Source organism: Siphateles boraxobius, unplaced genomic scaffold (genome assembly GCF_051911475.1).
Source record: "Siphateles boraxobius isolate OS27281-9 unplaced genomic scaffold, OSU_SipBor_1 66, whole genome shotgun sequence".
Classification (NCBI taxonomy): Eukaryota; Metazoa; Chordata; class Actinopteri; order Cypriniformes; family Leuciscidae; genus Siphateles; species Siphateles boraxobius.
This window is the reverse complement of record NW_027509193.1, coordinates 26,156,379-26,178,504: the sequence shown is the minus strand read 5'-3', so window position 1 is coordinate 26,178,504 and position 22,126 is coordinate 26,156,379. Positions and strand designations below refer to the sequence as shown.

Here is a 22,126-nt window from a genome sequence, read left to right as displayed (position 1 = left end):
AAAAGACTGATGCTGAGTAAATGCATTTATTTGTTTATCAATATACTGGTGTTTTACATCCTAAAAAAAGATTTTTCAAAAACTGTTTTACAAGAATGTTACTATTTGAGTCCTTCTACTTCCAAAATTGCATGTTTAATTCATTGAAATTTATTGCGTTTGTTACTTGCTGTTTCTTTGTACATTTTTTTGTAAGTGTAAGTATCTTGTGTCATTATCAGGGTAAGTATCTTTATTGGTATTTGTGTGAATTTCATAAAAAATTTCATTTTTCCAGTTTTTCTTATGTTTCATGCTAGAGGACAACCTATCTGCTTTAGAAAACTGACAGCGGTGAAATATACTTAATCTCACAGGGTATTACAGCATTATAACGGTCCTTGCGCTGGTTTCTTTAGCCTCCTGCTTCAGAACTTGTCGGAGACTAGTAAAACAGAGCTGGTTGACATGGTTCAGGCTGCTGGGACCCACATATAGCACCCACATAAAACAAAAGTGGCATCAGGAATCCAGAGGGCAAGCACTCCAAAACCTTGTTTATCAAAGAGAATAGTGCATACAATCTTTTATTCTTGTGCAAAGTCTCAACACAACACAGCCTTCACATTTCTGATGAGACACGTCTCGTCTCATTATTTAGTCACAGTGTTGTTGCGAACTCTGACACAACAAAGATGCCTCTCTGCCTTTGTACTACTGTCACTCTGACTGCATCCCAAAGCTAGCTGACAGTCTCAGGACCCGAAGTCACGGCTGTCCCGATCACAGCCTGTCCATGACGTAGCAGAGATGCCCTAAAATGAAGCTAAGGGAAGAAAACAAGATCAGATGGATACTTTTTGCATTCACAAGGACGTTTTATTTTGGTCCGTTTAGTTTGATTGACAGTAATACTCACTTCATCCATCTAAGGTAGAAGGCAGGCCTGTCCCTTCCCTCACAATTATAAATAAGCTTTTATAGCTGCTTTCTCAGTGAACTTCTAAACTTTGCGAGAGAGTCTTTCCTCCAGGACTAGATTATATGTCATAGATTGTAGCTGTAACGGTGCACCACAGGCCCTGCAGAGCAGAAAGAAAGATGTATGAGTGATTATACAGGAGGTGTTTGCATGTGTGTTATTGCAGTGAAAGCTGCAGGTCTTATCCAATGTGCTTGATGCTTTTGTTCTAGTCCACATTTACCAAAATTATATTCATTTTCAGGCCATGCGTTCCCTAGGAATTTAACCCATGACCTTGGCGTTCCTTGCTCAACCAGCCACAGTAAAGATATCTGATCCAGCTGTTTCATAATAGAGGATGACCTCCTTCCTGCAGAGTAACACTCCGACCTGCTCCAAAATACCTGACTAGAAGCTTCTAGTAAAGATTCCCTCCTTAAAGGTGTTGTATGTATTTTTTTTTTTGATTGCACTGAAGCATAAAATAACCTTATACTTGTTTCTCAGAAAAAAAATGCTTCAGACAGTTATTCTACTTGGAAATGTGTGTTCTGTGTCGGAATATCTGTTTCTGTTTTTCAATTTACCCAATAGTATTTCAACACCCTGGGTTGCCAGGTGGTGGAAAACGCAGTATATTTCAGCTATTAAAGCCAGCAAACGAACTGGGTCAGAAATCGCAGATTCTACCTAAACTAAAACTAAAACGCCTCAGCAAAAAAAAAAAAAAAAAAAAAACATTGCAAACGTTTACATTAGCTAATCAACTTACAGTGTAAGGCTAATCACTTTTCATCATTCCTGTTGCATGACCTCAATCAGGCAACCTGTGTGAGTGTTGAGTCTGAGGAGGACGGGGAAAAGGAAACAACTTTCTACAATATTTTGAATTTGGACTGGCGTACACATTTCAACTGCTAGCAGTCAATATTACATACTGCACCTTTAAGAAAAGAAGTGTGCATTTACTGCAAAATTGTAACTTTAAGAGAGGACATTTGCATGTATTTGAGAAAATAATGCATAATGCAAAATACTACTAAATAAATGGATGCATTTGCTGATTTAGCTGTTAAAGCACAAAATGTGAAATTACCAAGGGGGTCATCCCGCCCCACTACTGTTGTGGACATAACATATTTAAAAAATATATATATATTTTAGAAGATTTATGTAAAATCAATGATCTGTGTGAATGTATTTTAAAGGTTTAGTTATATTAATAATGATGATAATTTTATATCCAACTCAATGAAGAGTTTATAAGAGTCATAATAACAATAAACTATGAATTCAGATGGAGTGATTCTGCGGAATTGGCCTATAGGCAATGATGAATAATGTAATTCATGGAATTAAATAACTCCATTCTCCATGAATTATAAATAATTATTACATTAAAAGATTAAAACACAAACAAGGGTCTATCTTTAACATTGTTTTTGAGGTAATGAGCGCGTTTGCGCTCCTTTGTGGAGATTTGCATATCAATCTCTTTTGCGGGCGTGGTCAAATTAAAAATAATGAGCAAGCGTTTGAGAAACTGGACATCTTGTTGGTTTTATACAAATTACTTAAACAGAAAAATTTGTTTTCGTTTTGAATCAGATCATTTAAAAGAACACACTTAAATGATTATAAAGATATACATCACATGCCTGGGTGAATAGTATTCGCTGAGTTTTGTTTCAGTTTAGAGACGTTCTCAAAAAAAAAAGTTCAACGAGACAGAGAGGCAGAAAGCACACCCTGTTTATTTTCTTTATTTTACAAAAGCACAATGTTTTGTTTCGATTTTAAGTGGACACATAAAATATAGACATTTAACAGTTTATTTTTTCATATTTCTTAAGTCTGTATGATCAGAAATGATTGAGTATTTTAAGTCTATTTTTCTGCTATGTGAAAAAAATCTAGCTCGTCACGCCCGCGCGACGGCCGACCCCAGAGGGTTAACTAAGATTTAAAAAAAACATTCATGTTTTGCCACAGAAATCTAAATTATTTGCTCTGATCATGCAGAGCATAAGCATTCATTCACTTCCTTTGAATACTTACTTTGTGACTGTTTAAAAACTGTTTTGTATAGAATGAATGTGTGTAGTATGACTGTAATATGGGTGTATTACATTAGCCATGCTGTCGTTTTCATGTGACCTACAGTGAAACCTAACAGTAGTTTTCAGTTCCAGAAATTGAATAAAATAATCAAATGTATCAACAAAAAAAAAACACTGCATAGTCTTCAGTATAAATTAAATTTAGATGAACTCTTATTAAAGTTATTTTGTTATTTGTCCTTTGTTTGATTAACATTAATGACACAGACATAATATTAGGCTGCTGTCACTTTAAGACTGAATGCCCAGACCGAATATAGTGTTACACATAAAATAACTAGCTTCCGGCAGACGGCCATACGCAAGTCGACTTACGCCAAAAGAGCAACTCTTGAACTTGACACACAACTTAATGACGAACGCGGTTGCCCAGCCCTGTTTGTTTGAACCGCGAGAGACGTCAGAGCTTACGCTACTCCTACATCCTACATTCGTCAATTGTTACTCTTTTGGCGTAGGCCGACTTGCGTACGGCCGTCTGCTGGAATCTAGTTATTTTAGTCGATAAAGTTTTAAATATGGATATTTTTCTTGCACAAACTCATCGCTTCACTTCAGAAGACCTTTATTAACCCCTGCAAAGCTGTTTCGAGCACTTTTATCACAGATTTATGTGCTTTGATGGACTTCCAAAAAATATATACCCATTGACTCTAACTATAAAGCTTGGAAGAGCCAGGACATTTTTTACCATAACTCAGATTGTATTCGTCTGAAAGAAGAATGTCATATACACCTACTGTAGGATGGCTTCAGGGTGAGTAAATCATGCGGCAAATTTGGACTGTTGTGCAACTCTGAACTAAATTCAATGACGTCAAGGCTGTAACGTGATTAGTTATCAAGGCACACGTGATCCAAGTTAGCCTTTACGTTTTCTCCAATTGTAGAACCACGGACCCTCGTATGCCCCCAATAGTAAGACCATCTCTGACGTGGCTCTCCAGGAGCTAAAGGAACCTTTCATTTCCTCAAGTTCTTCTTAATGATCCAACAAAACATCACCGTGTCGTGTCCTGACTCGAGTTCTCCCAAACTGTATTTGTTCATTTATTTATTTTCTCTCCATCTCTTGGCACAAAGGTAACAATTGGTTTAATCTTGCGTTTGGTACTGTCGAGCCCCCGGTACATGCCAGGCTCTATTATTTAGAAGAATAGCTTGGAACAAAGAGATTGAAAGGAAGTGAAGGCCCACATGGGTACAGCAGTGTTTATTTATCTCTCATAGTTCTATTCTCCCTGCTCCTCCACTGAGGTGTTCGGTAACCCTCACCCTGAAGGTATGCAATGCAGATAATGAAAAAGACTTGGCGGTTTTTGATCATGTAAAGGAGGCTATTTATTTCATATTTATAAGGGTGGAATAAAAAAAATGCATTAAAAGTTTGCTTCCTGGAGATAGTTCAAACCCTGGAGTTATGTGGTCTAGTTTGTTTGGTACTGCAAGAGGCAAAGAAAACCCATCTGATGTGACTTGAAAGTTGTGTATGCAATGCGTTCAGTTGCTTCGTCGAATGGTATTTTAAGAATAACTTTTTTAGTTGCAGAGTTAAAGAGGTTGGAGTTTCGTCGAGAGCTTTGCCCTGTAACATTCCACAGTCTTTAATATTTAAAATGAGAAACTATCTTGTTTGGACTTCTTTTCACCATTCTCTGAACCTGACGGAAATATCCATTCAGACTCGTTTATATTTGATTGTCTATATTGATGTGAACCTGAATATTTCATTGAAGGAAACCAAAGGAGATCCTTCAGCCCTGCTGACCAGCTTGGCTCGCCTCAGACAACGATTAAGACAAGGCAAGTTTATTTATATAGCACATTTCATACACTATGGCAATTCAAAGTGCTTTACAGAAAGGAATTAAAATAATCACAAAATAAAAGCAAGGAAAATTAAAACAGTTATAAAAGAAATTATAAGAGATATATGATAAAGTTATAAAATGAATTAAAAGAGTACAAAGATGATACATAGATAACCTTCTCATCTGGCAAAACACCGGTATATCATATTTTTCACAACTCCAGTTTTACTCTGAGATTTTCCCATGGTGATTAAACTGTGTCTGTGGTGTTGTTTTGGTGCCTAAGAAATCTATTGGACGTCTTCGATGGACCCGATTTTTCCCTAAAATCTAGGACTGACTCACGAGGGTAACCTCGGGTTCACTGCCCCATCAGTCCGCACCCCAAAAACCCATTTGTTCGGAAGCTCTATTAATGGAATTAATCCAGTCCGCACCCGACAGAACCTTGAGTTTAATTACACATCGACTCACTATTGCACCACAGACCCAGGTCATCAGCATGGTTTCATCTCTCAAGTTCCCAATTAAGTAATTTATGTTTGTCTCTTACCCAATTTTCAGTCCCATTTGAGTTCAGTTTAGAATCAAAAGGAGGAATACAGGGCAATCAGTCAGACATGCAGTGAATACAGTTATACAAATAATTAAAAGAGTAATAAGATTATACATAAATAAACTTCTCATCTGGAAAAACACCGGTGTATCATATTTTGCACAGCTGCTTGTTTTACTGTGAGATTTTCCCATGTGGATTGTACTGTGTCTGTGGTGTTCTTTTGACGCGCCCAAAAAAATCTATTGGACATCTCCAATAGACCCAATTTTTCCCTAAAATCGGACAGGAGGAGCTCTAGGACTAACTCACGGGGTAACCTCGGGTTCACTGCCCCATCAGTCCGCACCCCACAAGCCCATTTGTTTAGAAGCTCTAGGAATGGAATCGATCCAGTCCGCACCCGACAGAACCTTGAGTTTAATCACGTCGAACTCACTACTCCAACACGGACCCAGGCCATCAGCATGGTTTTATCTCTCTTACCCAATTCTCAGTGCCATTTGAGAAAAGGAGGATGCAAAATAAAATAGTGTAATCAGTCAGACTCAGTAAATGTCAGTACTCATTCAGTAAATGCACAGCTAAACATATGTGTTTTAGTCTGGATTTGAATGTGTCTACTGTAGGAGCACATCTGATCTCTTCTGGAAGCTGGTTCCAGCTGCGGCTGGCATAGCTAAAAGCTACCATGCTTAGAGTGAACCCTTGGTATTTCTAGCTGATGTGATCTGAGTGATATGTTTGGTTTATATTTAGTGAGTATATCTGCAATGTTTTGAGATCCTAGGCCATTGAGTGATTTATATGGAGAGCCAGTGTAAAGACCTGAGGACTGATGTGATGTTCATATTTTCTGCTTCTGCTCAGAATTCTGGCGGCAGCGTTCTGTATGAGCTGCAACTGTCTTATGGTCTTTTTGGGAAGACCAGTGCGGAGTCTATTACAATAATCTACCCTACTGGTGATGAAAGCATGCAAAAGTTTTCTAAGTCTTGTCTGGAAACAAAGTATCAAATTCTTGCAATATTTTTGAGATGATAGTATGCTGATTTAGTTATTGCTTTGACATGACTACTGAAACTAAAAATAAAAACATACACAACAGGGTTTCTTCGCTGCTGTTACAAATTATCACTTGATCAAGGTTTTAAGGACTCACATATCAATCAGATACTGGCCTGCAATGTTTTCTGATTAGATTTGCACAAGGTATGCATTAGTTAGCTAAGCTAATGGTTAACCTTAAAGGGCACCTATTATGCCCCTTTTTACAAGATGTAATATTGGTCTCGGGTGTCCCCAGAATGTATTTGTGAAGTTTCAGCACAAAATACCCCAAAGTTAATTTATTATAACCATTTGAAAATGTCATTTTTGGGGCCTGTTTTAAAAAGAGCAGTTTTGGTGTGTACCACCTTAAATGTAAATAAGCTGCCCTGCCTTTGGATGAGGGCGTAACTTGCAAATTTATGGCAATAAACAGTCGGTAGAAGCAGAATGGCTGAAAGTGAGTGACCTGCTGTTTTATATGGCATTCAGCCGTACATATTTGAACCGGAATCAGACCCAGATGATGAAGAGTCTCCGGCAGAAGAAACTCAAATGAGAATGGACCAGGACGTCACAGAATGGTTATTTGATACATTTATGTACTTATAGAGTTGTAATCGCGTCCCGTTTCCAATTAAGGATGTGCAACACAGACACACAAAAACTGTGATAACGTTGGCACAATTTTTTGAAACTACAAACACAAATACTGTGATAACGTTTGCTACATACAAACGAAATTACATTTATGTGATGTTTCTGCACGCCAATGTCCCTCGTTCTACAGCTTTGTGTCGATGTGCTGGCCTTTGTATAAACATAGCAATATTGTTGTCTTGTCTTTACAGAAAACATGCACAGTTTTTAATACAATATCTTTAAAAAATATGTTTATAAACGTGTGGTTACACGTGTTATGTTACCCCCTGATTACACACTATACAAACAAGGTTTGAATTATAAACACAGACATCCTATAGCGACGACAACAACTTAAGATGCATTTGTTGTTGAATAGGCTGACATCGACTGAAATGACTATTTGCTAAAAAAATCATAAAATACACTTACTCCTACTGGAGGTGACGTTGGATCACGAACAGTAGGCAACGATCCACACTTGAGGATTAACTTTGAAGCAATACCTTCTTTGAATTGACCCTCGTTCACAAAACAGTCTGTCAGAAAATGATTCGCGCAAACATAATGTCATGTTTCTATGTGTTTAGTTATGTTCTGTGATCTTGTTTCCCCCTGTCTTTGTGATTTTGGTTTAGTCCTGTTAGTTTTTCCCGCTCCTCGTTTTTTGTTCAGTTTCTTCACCTGTGTTCTGTTAATTATCATATTAGTCCCTGCTCATTTAAGCCTTGTGTTTTCCCTCAATGTTTGTTGGTCGTCGTCCTTGTATGGTTGTGTATCTGAATTCCTGGAGTTTGTTATTTTGTTCCTGTATGTTCCTGAAGTTTATTTTGTAAATAAATCAACTACTTTGAATTTCCTGCATCCTCGTCTTCAGCTACTTGCACACAACCTGACAGAACGACTAACCTAAACAGAGTGGATTTGGCTGGCCATGACCTGACCGATTACCTCATCAGGATCCTGATGGAGAGAGGTCTCCGCATCACCATCACCCCGGTGATGGCTCCAACCATCTTTGCCATGCCATCCATCCTCATCCATGGTTCTAAAGAGCCCTTTTCCCCGCTGGCCCCGTCCAGTTCCGAGTCCCATGATGTGCTGGTCCCGTCCAGTTCCAAGTCCCATGATGTGCTGGCCCCGTCCAGTTCCGAGTCCCATGATGTGCTGGCCCCGTCCAGTTCCGAGTCCCATGATGTGCTGGTCCCGTCCAGTTCCGAGTCCCATGATGTGCTGGCCCCGTCCAGTTACGAGTCCCATGATGTGCTGGTCCCGTCCAGTCTTGCGCCAGAGCCCGTTGATCCTGCGCCAGAGCCCGTTGATCCTGCGCCAGAGCCCGTCGATCCTGCGCCAGAGCCCGCTGATCCTGCACCAGAGCCCACTGATCCTGCACCAGAGCCCACTGATCCTAGCGCCAGTCCTGTCCAGCCCAGAGTTTCCTTTGCCGCTGGTCCTGCTTAGCTCAAAGCCCTCTTCACCGCTGGTCCTGCCCAGCCCAAGACCCTCTTTGCTGCCGGATCCCCCCTTTCCTGTCAATTTCCCCATTAAAATTTTGGGGGGGCGCCCACCCGAAGGGTCCTCACCGCCATGGCCACCCGAAGGGTCCTCACCGCCATGGCCACCCGAAGGGTCAGCTCCACCATGGACGCCCGATGGTCCGACAGCTCCTCCCTGGACGCCCGAGGGTCCGACATCTCCGCCCTGGACGCCCGAGGATCCGACATCTCCGCCCTGGACGCCCGAGGGTCCGACATCTCCGCCCTGGACGCCCGAGGGTCCGACATCTCCGCCCTGGACGCCCGAGGGTCCGACAGCTCCGCCCTGGACGCCCGAGGGTCCGACAGCTCCGCCCTGGAAGCCTGAGGTTCCGACAGCTCCGCCCTGGACGCCCGAGGGTCCCAAAGCTCTGCCCTGGACGCCCGAGGGTCCCACAGCTCCTCCCTGGATGCCCGAGGGTCCCACAGCTCCTCCCTGGATGCCCGAGGGTCCCACAGCTCCGCCCTGGATGCCCGAGGGTCCCACAGCTCCGCCCTGGACGCCCGAAGGTCCCACAGCTCCGCCCGAGGGTCCCACAGCTCCGCCCGAGGGTCCCACAGCTCCGCCCTGGACGCCCGAGGGTCCCACAGCTCCGCCCTGGACGCCCGAGGGTCCCACAGCTCCGCCCTGGATGCCCGAGGGTCCCACAGCTCCGCCCTGGACGCCCGAGGGTCCCACAGCTCCGCCCTGGTCACACCCACAGCCAGCTCCGCCCTGGCCACGCCCACAGCCTGCTCCGCCATGGCCACTTCCACAGCCTGTTCCACCCCGGTTCCCCGAGCTACCAGCTCCGCCCTGGAGGGTTCCCGCTCCTGTGCAACCACGCCCTCGTCAGCCTCCGGGGAGGGGGGAGGTAATGTCATGTTTCTGTGTGTTTAGTTATGTTCTGTGATCTTGTTTCCCCCTGTCTTTGTGATTTTGGTTTAGTCCTGTCAATCTTTCCCGCTCCTCGTTTTTGTTCAGTTTCTTCACCTGTGTTCTGTTAATTATCATATTAGTCCCTGTTCATTTAAGCCTTGTGTTTTCCCTCAGTGTTTGTTGGTCGTCGTCCTTGTATGGTTGTGTCTCTGAATTCCTGGAGTTTGTTATTTTGTTCCTGAGGTTTATTTTGTAAATAAATCAACTACTTTGAAGTTCCTGCATTCTCGTCTTCAGCTACCTGCACACAACCTGACACATAAACGTATTTTGGAAGTTTAAGTGGCGCCTTTCCCTCGTAAATAAAATCCACACATTTATGTTCAAACACCATGTAAAAGTGAATTTTGCATAATAGGTGCCCTTTAAGGGAGTGAGATCGCCTTAGTTGAATTGAAACTGGAGCACGCTGTAACTTCAATTTAGCGATACAAAAGATAGGCCTTTAAAAAGATGAGAAGAGGAACATCTGTCTTTATTGTGCAAGGAGATAAACCCAAAACAGACAGAGTGCAACGAACAGGGGGTTTATTAGAACAAAACAGGAAAACAAAACCCACGAGGGGGCAAAACACGACTAGGACAAGGAATGGATGGGAGACTAGACTAGACAATGACTGTACAGTACTCACGGGTAAGAAATGGTAAGGTATAGCAACATAGACAGATTCGACAACATTCAGCATAAATTAGGCAATGAACCGACACCAGACAGCAAACACAAGGGGACTAAATACCAAGAAACTAACAAGGGGAACAGGTGACGCTAACAAGGCAATCATTACTAAACAAGGATAACAAGGGGGCGGGGTAGCAAGACGAGACAACACAAGCACATGGCCCAAACAACAGACCATGCGTTTGTACATTAAACATGGGTCTGTCATGATCCTGCCACAATACTAGAAGAATACAAGGACAAGATGGCAGAATCATGACAACATCGCTCAAATCAATCTTTTATCACACTGAAAGAAGATTGCTTCCTTCTAACAGGCGATCTTGATAATATTAAAATGTGCTGTAAATAGGTTTCTTTCGTCTTTACAGAAACGATTTTAATATTATCAAATGCAGTTTATATTTTAAAAATTAACAATGACTAAATGTTAGACAAATAGAAACTGTTAACGTACTGAACTATAATCGGCTTTGAGATTTCAGTAAAGTTTTCACAGAAGTTAATTGCGTTGCAACATGTCTGACTCTGAGCGTGAATCTTAAAGGTCCTATCAGTTCACACCCATTTGGTGAGGTGACCAATCAAAGATGACAGGGAGAAAGTCTTTGGAGAATTTGTGCAGTCTTTACACAAAAGTATGGTAAAAATAATTTATCATAACATGTTGTAGGCTACAACATTGATTATAAAATCAAATGAGGATTATTTTGATACCAAGTAAGAGGGGATTTAAAGACATTAAAGCAGTGATACATCATCTTTGGATATCAACATGCATAAAACACAGGAGAAATACTATAGACATTTGGGAAAGTTTGTGGGTAAGAATGGAGTCAATGTCCTTGTGTATTGGAAGTTTATCTCTATTGTCTTTGACCAAATGGCTAGTGCCGTCTGGTCTCCTGTGCTGTCTTTGAGGGTTGCAGACACAGTCTCTTGCTGAGATCGTTCAGCGTAGCAGAGGTGACCATTTTGAGGAGAACTGGTTTGAGGGCTGATGACAACAGGGGAGAGGGGGAAGGTTTTATGATGTCTAGAGCATTTTGATTAAGTACATTCGTTACAATGTTTTGCCTGTATCACTATTGAACTGAATATCATTTATTATCTTTATGAACGATGTCTCTGTGCTTTGATATGGTCGGAAACCAGATTGAAAATTTTCAAAGTATCCATTTGAGGTCAGGAAGTGGTTCAGCGGATTGAAGACAACTTTTTCAATGATCTTGCCTATGAAAGGAAGATTGGTCTGTAATTGCTCAATATGTTGCTATCCAGATTGCTCTTTTTCAGGAGGGGCTTGACAACTGCAGTTTTAAGGGACTTTGGAAAAGTCCCAGATAGGGATGGCTCGATACCACAATTTTGGCTTCGGTACGATACCAGAACCTAATACCTCGGTATCGATACTAAATCGATACCACAGGTAAAAAAAAAAAAAAAAAAAACAGTCTCAAAATTTAAGTGACACTTAAAAAAACACTGCTTTAAACACTCCACTACCAAATGTGCTAAGAAAAGGTATCAAAATGTAAAATAAAATAATAATAATTCAGTCAGGGAACATACAGTAGGTTAAATTTTGATTTTGAAAAAAAAAATAGTTTAATATCTATAATAATAGATTAACATATAATAATAATAGAATAATGAAATGACATGTAAACCATTAGCTGTCATGCATCAACAGAGAATTATCAACATTTATTGCATTTATTCATCTTGGTTTGGTTACTGTTTGGGTTCATATTAGTTTAATGCATTGCTAAACATGTATTAGTATATTTAATTTTCTAGGTCATTTAATTACTGATTGATATAGATTAATAAATGCTATAATACTGTTTGGTCTGGTTACCTAATGAATGTTGACAAATGTAGCTTAATTGTAATATTAGTAATATTCATATTATTACTATTACTCTCTCTCTCGGCTTATTCCTCTAGGGGGTCGAAACAGCGGCTCTAATATGCCATTCATTTTACTATCACTAATACAAAAATTAATATTATTCAAATTTTTATTATTTATTCATTCAAATTCAATTAATATATGTTTGTTTGAAAATGCAAAAATTATGAGACCTAAACTTAATTGGTTCTAGCCTGCCATGCAAACAGATTTGAGCTTTCGTGTTTACCGTATCATATATAATTGATAAGCTCTTACGTATGTGCGCTGTTCAGTGTTCAATAAAAGTCTAAATTAAATCAGTTGAATGATGGACTAACCTGTCGATCTCTGAACTCTTTGAACAAGTCAAGTGCTTAGGCAGATTTGATGTGTTGCCTCCCCGTTTGCAGAGTGGTGCATTGAGATCTGTTTCTTTACTTGTCTCATTACTTTTGTCGGCAAAGTAATGCCTTATTTCACTCATACTGCTCTCTCTATTTATTAATTTCGGGCGTGTAGAAATTCGAATGAGCTTTGTTTGATCCATCGTGTTCCTCTGTTGTCACCGTTTGCCGGTTTCGCATGACCTTCGAGCGGTGAACTTCGAATCAGCAGTGCTTTAAATACCGAATTGAACAAAATTAGGATATTGTACCGTTTGAAATATAACATATACCGGTATTTTTGCAGTACCGGTATACCGCGCATCCCTAGTCCCAGAGAGAAGTGAGGAGTTTACCACTTCTAGGAGATCTGCTTCTAAGCAGTTGAATACACTTTTGAAAAAGCAGGTGGGGAGTGTGTCAATAGCAGGTTGATGATTTAAGGTGCTGTACTGTTTCTTCCAAAATTTTACCATTAATTTCTTCGAAATCAGACATAGTAACTCTCTGAGGATGTGGTCTGATCTGTCTTACCTCAGTGCCACACGACGGTATGCTGATCGCCTTTATGATATTATTGATATAGAAGAAGGAAGCAAACTGTGGGATTACACTGGGAATCTGGCTTGGGGGGTTTGTTAGACTCTACAGTAGCAAAAAGAGTGCGTGTGTTATTTATTTTTCTGTTTATAGTATTTGAGAAGAAAGTCTGTCTAGCTTTGCCTAGTTCCACATTGAAAGCATAAAGGCTGTCTTTATAGATGTTATAATGAACTACAAGTTTTGTCTTCCGCCATGTGCTCAACTTTTCTGCATCGTCTTTTCATATTTTGCACTGCTGATGAGTTTCTCCAAAGTGGACTTTCACAGGAGCTATATCATCAATTACACTTTGTAATTTTGAGTTAATAGACTCAAGGAAATGTAAGGCCGTCTAACTCGATCCAATGGCGGTATTCAAATTAGCGGTGAAGGTCTTTGCGTGTTACTGTCTTTTCTCGCGGCAAAGTATTTTTGGTTAAATGCAATACATTTTCTCATATGTATTTTCTCGTTATTTCATCTGACTCCATAAATGAAAAAGTATTTAATGATATATGTGCATCATTAAATGTGAGCGAATGTTTTACTATTCTTTTAAACTCTTGAATGAAAATAATGTCAATTAGAATAATCAAATATCACAATTTAATATGTCAGGTAAATGTATCATTACAATTCCATAATCAATTCAAGGATAATCAATGAAAAACATCAAATGCTCTAGAACAAAGAGGAAAAAGTTTACCCGACAAGAAATGCGTGAGGCTGAGAGTCTCGCAACTCTCAGCTCTCAAAACCCAAAACAAACATTCCAGCCTGAAAACGCACATTTCAAAGTAAAATAACTGGCTGTAGAAGTGTTTTTCAGAGAAACGAGTATGTTAACGTAGCATGTTTCCTCAATATATGCAAACATATGATGGTATTTTTATGCTTTAGTAGAGTTAAAAAGTTACATACAGCACCTTCAAAGCACAAAAAGATGTGAAAGAGAACTAATTTCAGTACTCATGTGCTCTGAGAAGTTTTGTGTGTACACACATCCAAAATGCGCACACAGACAGCACATTATATCAAAACATTGTTCTTGGAGAGTATCCTAGTAAACATATTTGGTTATGTCTTAAGTGAATGTTAACAGTTGAGAAAGAAAATGCATGTATATCTGTGCACTCAGTCTTAAAGAGATAGCAGCCTAATATTCCTGCAGCTGTCTGTTTTTAATCTTAATCAAACATCAAAAGATAAAGAAATGACTCACAGCTCTTGACTGGATAACTTTTGTAACTTTAATAAGGATTAATATACATTTAATTTATATAGTATGCAGTCTTATTTTACATTGTTCAATTTCTATACCTGAAAAACTACCCACCTGAAAAGCACTGATTTCACTGGTATTTAACATTTGGGTGTCATAACCTTATTTATTACAAATACAAGGTTGCATGGGTCAAAACAAATGAAAACAATTATTTTATTTATTACTTTTTTATTTATTTTTGTGGTGGGGCTCGTTAACATTTTGGCGGGGAAAGTAAAAATGTTAACCATTGGCCCAAATGGCCAGTAAAAAAGAAAACTTTGCGTTCAGCCCAGAGAGGGTAAGTTTTTTCAGACTTTCCCAGAAAGTCTTTTCTGTTCTGTTGAGCTGTGAGGGGTCTGGACATTGAAATTTGGGGATGTTCTCTCTTATAGTTTGGGTTAAAGTCCATAGAGAACACACAGGGATGTCTGGGCTTCTGGTTCAGCAGCTTTCAGAGAGGCTGTGCTTTATCTGTACTTTGTATGCGTTTCTGAGACACCCGTGTCTCCATTCGCAGCATGATGGGGGGAAAGGCTTGACTCGTGTCTGCAGACCACCTTAGGCATTTGAGCCTGAAACAAGAAAATTGCCATGACCTGATTTCATTCACTTTGAGCATTTATTTATTTGATCCGGGGCTGAATGGGAAAAGCAGACTGTGTCACTCTCTATGGCCTCCTATTTGGCCCTGAAGCTACTTTCCTAAGTTCTTTTACTGTTTGTAGTCTCACATAAACAGACTTGTCTTTTTACCCAGACCCACAGCATATTTCCTGGAACGATAGTTTTGCTTCATTTTTTTACTTTCAGATAGACTTTGATGGCTTCTTTTGCGGCATCACTTAGAGGCAAACACCACACAGACAACGTATTCCATGATTCAAACATAATTCCGGGTCACGATGCCTCAGGGCAGCGATGCTTCTGTCTCTCTGCTTGCTCCCTTGGCGTCAATGTGGTAAGCTTTTCTGTCCTCAGATGTGGGTGGGAGAAAGTTTTCCGAGGCTTGAGAGCATCATAAATCAAAATGTAACGTCAGATCCACACAGCTAGGCTCCCAGGAACTAGGAGCACAATATGAGTTGCTGACATTTTAATTACTTTGTCACTTACATCTCAGACTGGTAAGCCTATTTTGAGGGCGTAATTTATGGCAGTAAATGAAAACAAATATTCTCTAAACCATCTTTCTGAAAGCCTGTTCTTGCCATGTTGATTAATGGTAATATCTCTCTAGTGGTCTGTCCACTGCCTGAGAGAATTAGGTTCTGGACCCTTACTGGCATGCGCACATTTCTTAACATTTCAGATGCTAGTGAATGTGTGCGCAGCCACATCCCACTGACATGCCAGGTAAACCATATGAAAAAAACTCTCCAGAGAGTAATTCGTCTTCAATTATGCCAACGAATCCCCCCCCCCCCCCCCCAGAAAAGCCATTTTCCCTTCAGTTTTCAAAACAGAGATGATAAAAAGTGATTGTCAGAGCGTATTTCAGCAAATTGATCTTTAGATTTGATTGTTTTGCATTGGAAATGGCTGGCCGGTTAAATGGTTGCTTTTTAGCCTGGCAGGCGTGCAGCCTTTTCCAAACAAATCGAAATGGTCGTCCTTTTTGAATATTTAGATTACCTGGGGCTCCCGGCACCTTTTATAAGTGGATTAACATTTCACGTGGCTTCCAACCTGCATCTTAATACGTTGTGGGCTGATATCAAAGAGTCCTCAGGGATCAGAAACAAGCATTCCCATTATCTTTCCTGCTGTGCTTTGTTTACCAAACTACGAGCAAGGGCCATTCATCTAGACAATTGTAATGGAATCCAAACTAGCAGGACTGATCATAAAATCACTTTATACACAGGTCGCATCGATTCGGCTCGCGGCATAACCCAGGTAAGCGCCCAGCCCCCGCTCTCATACAATCCTTCTTTGGTAGCGTTATGGAGGATCACACTTGCTGCTATTAGGCCCTTAAATCATAATGAAAGGTGAGCTGATTATATACACATCAGTTCGGAGCCTCTGATGCTTGCCAAGCCATTTCAGCCTATGCATATTTAATAATTAAAAGTCCATCAAGGCGGGCTGCTCTGACCTTTTAAAGCCGCCACTGACATCTGTGAAGGGTGCCTTTATTTCCCAGATGCAGCCCAGCCCGGATCCGCAGCCAGGTGTCAGGGTGCAGACAGCGATGTAATGCATCCTCATCAGTGGCCGCCAATCTCCATCCCTCGCGAACCCCCTCCCCACCCAAGGATCCGTGGACTTTTGATGGATCTCTTTATGCTAATCTGCACTTAATCATGAAACAGCAAAAATAGAATCAAGCTGAAACAAAGCTCGCTCTAATTACACGTCAATATTGTTCGCCGCGGAAGCGCAGACAGCGCTCTTGTTCCTACTTCTGCTGTATTTATTTATTAATTTATTTGTCTACTTGCAAACGTCTCTGAGACTTGAAGATCTTTTGTAGGGCTGTGTCTTGGAAATAGGTAATGACTGTGGCGCTTGTACTCGCGGCGTGTAGGAAGACGCTACAGGTCCCGTGGAGCTAAAAAACTAATCATAAGTTTCAAAGCATCCCCGATTCGTGCTCAGCCTCTCAAGGGCTTCTTCGCGGTGGTCACGCCTGAGCAGAAAATCTCTTAGACAGCAGTGATGTGTAATTGAGGATGTCATCAATTAATCAAAAAAACGAGGGAGGGGAAAGACTATGCATGAGGAGTAGGAGTCAGGGCTGGAGATATGCAATCCATGCCTGCTTTCATCTGCAGAAATAAAAAGAGAACAATTCCATCCAGCCTACGTGGAATCGTGGATTATCAGAGCGCCATGTTCTCCATGGCTCAGCGCCAGTTTGGGATGGTAATTTTGCCTTAAAGAGGCACAGAGAAACTGGCACCTGAAATAATTGACAGTGATACACATCTGCCACTAAGTGTCTTTCCTGCAAACTTTGGATTGATGGATGAAGTGTGACGAGTTCTAATTAATCATTAGCGCAATAGCAGCAGCTCTGATATCACCACTGCCTGAATCAGAATTTCCCTTCTTAAAGGTATACTTCACTCAAAAATGAACATTTTGCCACCGTTTACTCACCCTCATGAAATTCCCAGCCTGTATGACTTTCTTTATTTTCTGTTAAACACTATATTTAAAAGAAAATGCTAGTTGTTTTCCATGGCAAGAAGCCATTAAATTATCATAAAAGACCAAAATTGATGTTGTAATATATTAAAACATTTCCTCTCCAGTAAGATCTTTACCACTGTGACAAACTTGAGAATCGAATCGGTCTGATTTGTTTATTGATTAAATATTTCTGTTTTTGTGAAATGGATCAATTCTCTAAAAAGAGGCAAATCAAAAGAATATGTTTTCTCATGGGATGACCCTTCAGAAATCATTCTTATACGATGGTGAACAAGAAACATCTTTTTTTTCTTTTTCTTTTTTTTTGATACGTCATTTGAACTATTGTTATAATATCGCTATGCTCCTTTTGTGTCCTTTTTCAGTGAACTGTTCCTTTTCACTTCTTCCAGTGTTTCCCAAGTCTGGGTCTCAACAAACAGCTTCCTCACTTAGATACTAGCCTGTAGGTTTATTCCCACCAACAGCGGTATTTCGGTCTGTAATGACCCTTACCGCTCATTGATCCTCAGCTTGTGTCAGAATGAGGGATCAGGTACATTGAAAACGCTCAGGGCTCCATGAAATTCTTCCACGCCAGACCTGTCCCAGTCAAACCTATGGCGCAATGAGTCCATGGCAAAGCTAGTTTTATGTAACCCAATATACATCAGTTAAGCACTAATTAAAATGCTGTCACTCTACTGCGATAGTGGAATTTGTTAGTGTACCAGACTAATTGTCAATAATGGTTTAACATAGCTGTATTTCATTCGCTTTGTTACTCTCCACAGAGCCATAACATTGGAGAACCAGCTAGTGGTGCTTGCCACCGCTGCGGCGGATGCCGGGAGGTACTACGTCCAAGCTGTTAATGAGAAGAATGGAGAAAACAAGACAAGCCCATCCATCTACCTGAATGTGGCAGGTAAGTTGAGGGGCGATGCATTTCACTAGATCATTTCTATTACCCTGCAGCTAATGTCACATGGCCAGTCATTGATGCAGCCGAGGCAGAACTATCGACCAGATGGGGGAATTATGGTTTTCTGTTGGTCCTCTCCCTCTTTTCTTTTTGCCCACCTGTTGTAGGCACAGTTTAACACTCTAGTTTCAGAAGCACTTGCAGGCCGGCATGCAGATGCAAGGTACCTGTAATTCCCATTCCCTCAGGGGGCCGTTAAATGCGGTGCATTCATCAGAGAGGAAGGCCATTCGTGAAATGACAGAGAATCTGTTTGTTCTTGTGACACACTTGGATTTGCTAGCTGAACATTGTTTGCTTGCTGTTGTCGTAGCTGCTTTGGCATGTGCTACTGCACATCGCCTGCTTTCACAATGCTAATGCACACATCCCATTCATGCATATACAGCCACTGACAGCCCGTCAGAGGAGGCAAAAGATCCTGAGCCTTCTCAAAAATGTATTCAATATGAAATTTGCAACTGAATTGATACAATTTATTGTCGTTTTTATCAGTAAATCTACAAATGTGCATTACTCGGATTTGGTGCTGTTTTTTATCATGCTGACAACATACAGGCTCTTCTCGTTAGTTCAGACCAATCAAAATTAATGTTCCACCGACACTTTGATTTGGTTCTATCCAAAAAGTGGTCAAAAATATCAAAGGAAGTAGAACTTAAATTAGCCTGCAGTATAAATAACCAGTCCTTATCTGAGTACCCTTTCAAACCAATTAGCTCTTCACTATTACTTCAGTGCGTCATTAAGCCTGCTTGTGGTTAATGCAACAGGATGAAGAGATGTTTTTTTTTTTTAATTTTAGGCCAAATTAATAAGAGTTCTCAACCAAATGAAAGACTGAACCACAAGGCCAGATATAAATGTTTCATAATGAAGGAGCAGGGGCTAGAGGTAGATTGAGTCCATTCAAGATACACTACCGTTCAAATGTCTGGGGTTAGTACAGAGTCTCTTATGCTCACCAAGGCTGCATTTATTTGATCAAAAACACAGTAAAAACTGTAATATTGTTAAATAATATTACAGTTAAAATAACGGTTTTCTAATTTAATTTAATTGTTTATTCCTGTGCTGTCAAAGCTGATTTTCCAGCATCATTACTCCAGTCTTCAGTATCACATGATCCTTTAGAAATCAGTCTAGTATGGTGATTTGCTGCTCAAGAAACATTTCTGTAACACTTTACAATACGGGTGCACTAATATGTATGAACTCATGCACAGATAATCATGAGTTAATGTATGACTTATGAAGAACTAAACCGTTCGTAATGATTACTGCATCAGCAACTAATAAGGACTCTACTGTTACCAAATCCATATTTATCTTTGATGTACAGAAAGTTTAAAAGAACAGAATTTTTATTTGAAATAGAAATCTTTTGTAACATTCTAAATGTCTTATACTGTCACTTTTGATCAATTTAATGCATGCTTTAAAAAAACATCTTACTGGCCCCAAACTTTTTAATGGTAGTGTATGTGATTTGTTTCCTATAATGACAACTGTTGGTTTGATGATGTTATATGTAAACTGTCTTGTGTGTGGACTTTTAGGTTATTGCATTTTTGGTGCCCCATTTCATAGTCAGTTTGTAGTCCCGAGGTGGCAGATGAGAGCTGGATCCAAATGCAGTGTGTTTAATAAATCAAGATAAAGGTACAAAATAAACTCAAAAAAACAAGGAACAGAACTAAAGATACCTCCATACATGGATAAGGCCTGAAAATAAACAAAGGAAACACTTGGGTTTAAATATACAAGGGGTAATTAGAGAACAAGACACACCTGGGAAAAATTAGAGAACAATCTACAATATGACTACAAAATGGGACATCAAACAGGAAATAACTTAAAAGACCACACACAAGACAGGTAACATATAACAGGTAAAAGGAAAGATTAGAGTGCAGATGAGAGATATATGTTGCGTCATAATTCGGAGGCTGCATCATTCGAAGGCCGATTGAGTCAGCGTGACGAAGGCTGTCCCAATTTGAAGACTCCTTTAAATGCAGCCTCCAAATGCATCCTTTGTATCCCGTGAAATGAAGGATACAACAGATGGATCCTTCACTGCCTTGCCTACTTCCGATTTCATTGTGCGCCAACAGGATTTTTTTTTCCCCAACAGGGCCTAATTATTACAACTTACTCAAATAGCTAATGATATAAATGTAAATTGTTGAAATGTTGACTTGGTTTATATCTTTCTAAAATGCAATTATATATAGTTTTATCATGTACAGAAATGGACCATAGTGAACATATTTAGACAGTTTGTGAACCCTGGTTTAATATAACTTTCAAAACAGTTCAGTACAAACGTTACTTTCACTCATCAACGACAGCTGTCACAGTTGTTAGGCCAGAAGTACAGTCCTCCATAGGCCAGACCATCCCATTTAACAATGCTCAGTCCAACCTTTGCGGCCTTCGTAGTCTGAGTAATTTGAAGGATGCAGCCTTTGAATTGAGACACAGCCATCGACTCTCTCATATCAAGACAAGCTCATCTGCAGTGTTGGGGAAAGTTACTTTTAAAAGTAATGCTTTATAATATTTCATTACTCCCAAAAAAGTAACTAATTGCGTTACTTAGTTACTTTTTATGAAAAGTAATGCATTACATTACTTCTGCATTACTTTTTCTTTCCTCTCCTGGGCTGGGCTATACATATATATATTCAGCACGCTGAAGCAGCTTTTTTTGGATAGTTCATGTTCTAATTGCGAGAACATGACTATTGCGGTGTTGAGATCGAGACTCACCTTCATGCGTGAAGGTGGAGTCCCCATTACCATGCCCCGCTACGGCGCTGTGTGGGATGAGTGATCAGAGGATCATAGTGAGGCTTCCCCGCCCGGTAACCAATCCCTGTGGGCCCCTCACTCCTCTATCACACCTCAGCCGGTGGAGCCCCCGTTGAGCGCGCTGGTCCCTCTGTAATGGACCGACCAGCCGTTTCATTTAGGGCCCGTCCAGAGGACAGGATGCCGATTGCAGCATCGGAGGGTGAGCTGACCTCTGGAAATGATGACTCGCTGCGTTATCTCCCCCTGGGAGTGTAACGTTGCCTGAGCCAGATCCAGAAATGTCAGCTATGCTGAAACGGGCCACCGAGGCTCTCGGGCTTGAGTGGAATCCTCCACCGTGTCCCGGACAGTCTCGGTTGGATTGATTAGTATCTCAGAGCGGACCACGCTGGTTCTCAGCTCGCCGCCCCAGTGTGCATTGAGAACACTGGCACTTTGGCACTTTCTTTCCCAAAGTGCATGGAGAACTTACCAGGTCGTGGACAGCACCTTTCTCTGCCAGAAATGGCCTGAGTAGCTCCTCCCCCCTCACTATCCTTGACGGAGGAGCGGTGGTGGGTTACGAGGCTATCCCTCCTAAAGCGGTCTGTCGCAACACAGGTGCACCTGTGTCCGGCGGCCGCTGCCTTTTGGAGGGAGGATCCTCATCTCCCCCCTAAGGCCTGTGAGTTCTCTTCCGTTACGACGGGCAGAGCTTACAAAGCCTGTGGGTAAGCCGCCTCCTCTTTGCGTGCCATGGCGTTACTACAGGTCTATCTGGCCAGGGGACTCATGGACATGCACGAGGGTAGCCCAGACT

The 22,126-nt window shown here is 40.8% G+C and overlaps 1 protein-coding gene across 2 annotated transcripts in view; it reads left to right on the top strand.

Annotated features, from left to right (window-relative positions):
- The window catches only part of sdk1a (sidekick cell adhesion molecule 1a), a 391,713-nt gene that overhangs the window by 222,610 nt on the left and 146,977 nt on the right, over positions 1 to 22,126 (top strand). For both annotated transcript variants that reach the window (XM_077213331.1, XM_077213330.1), the window contains exon 5: positions 18,317 to 18,450. In XM_077213331.1, the coding sequence (XP_077069446.1) occupies positions 18,317 to 18,450 (134 nt within the window). The remainder of the gene's footprint in view (positions 1 to 18,316; positions 18,451 to 22,126) is intronic.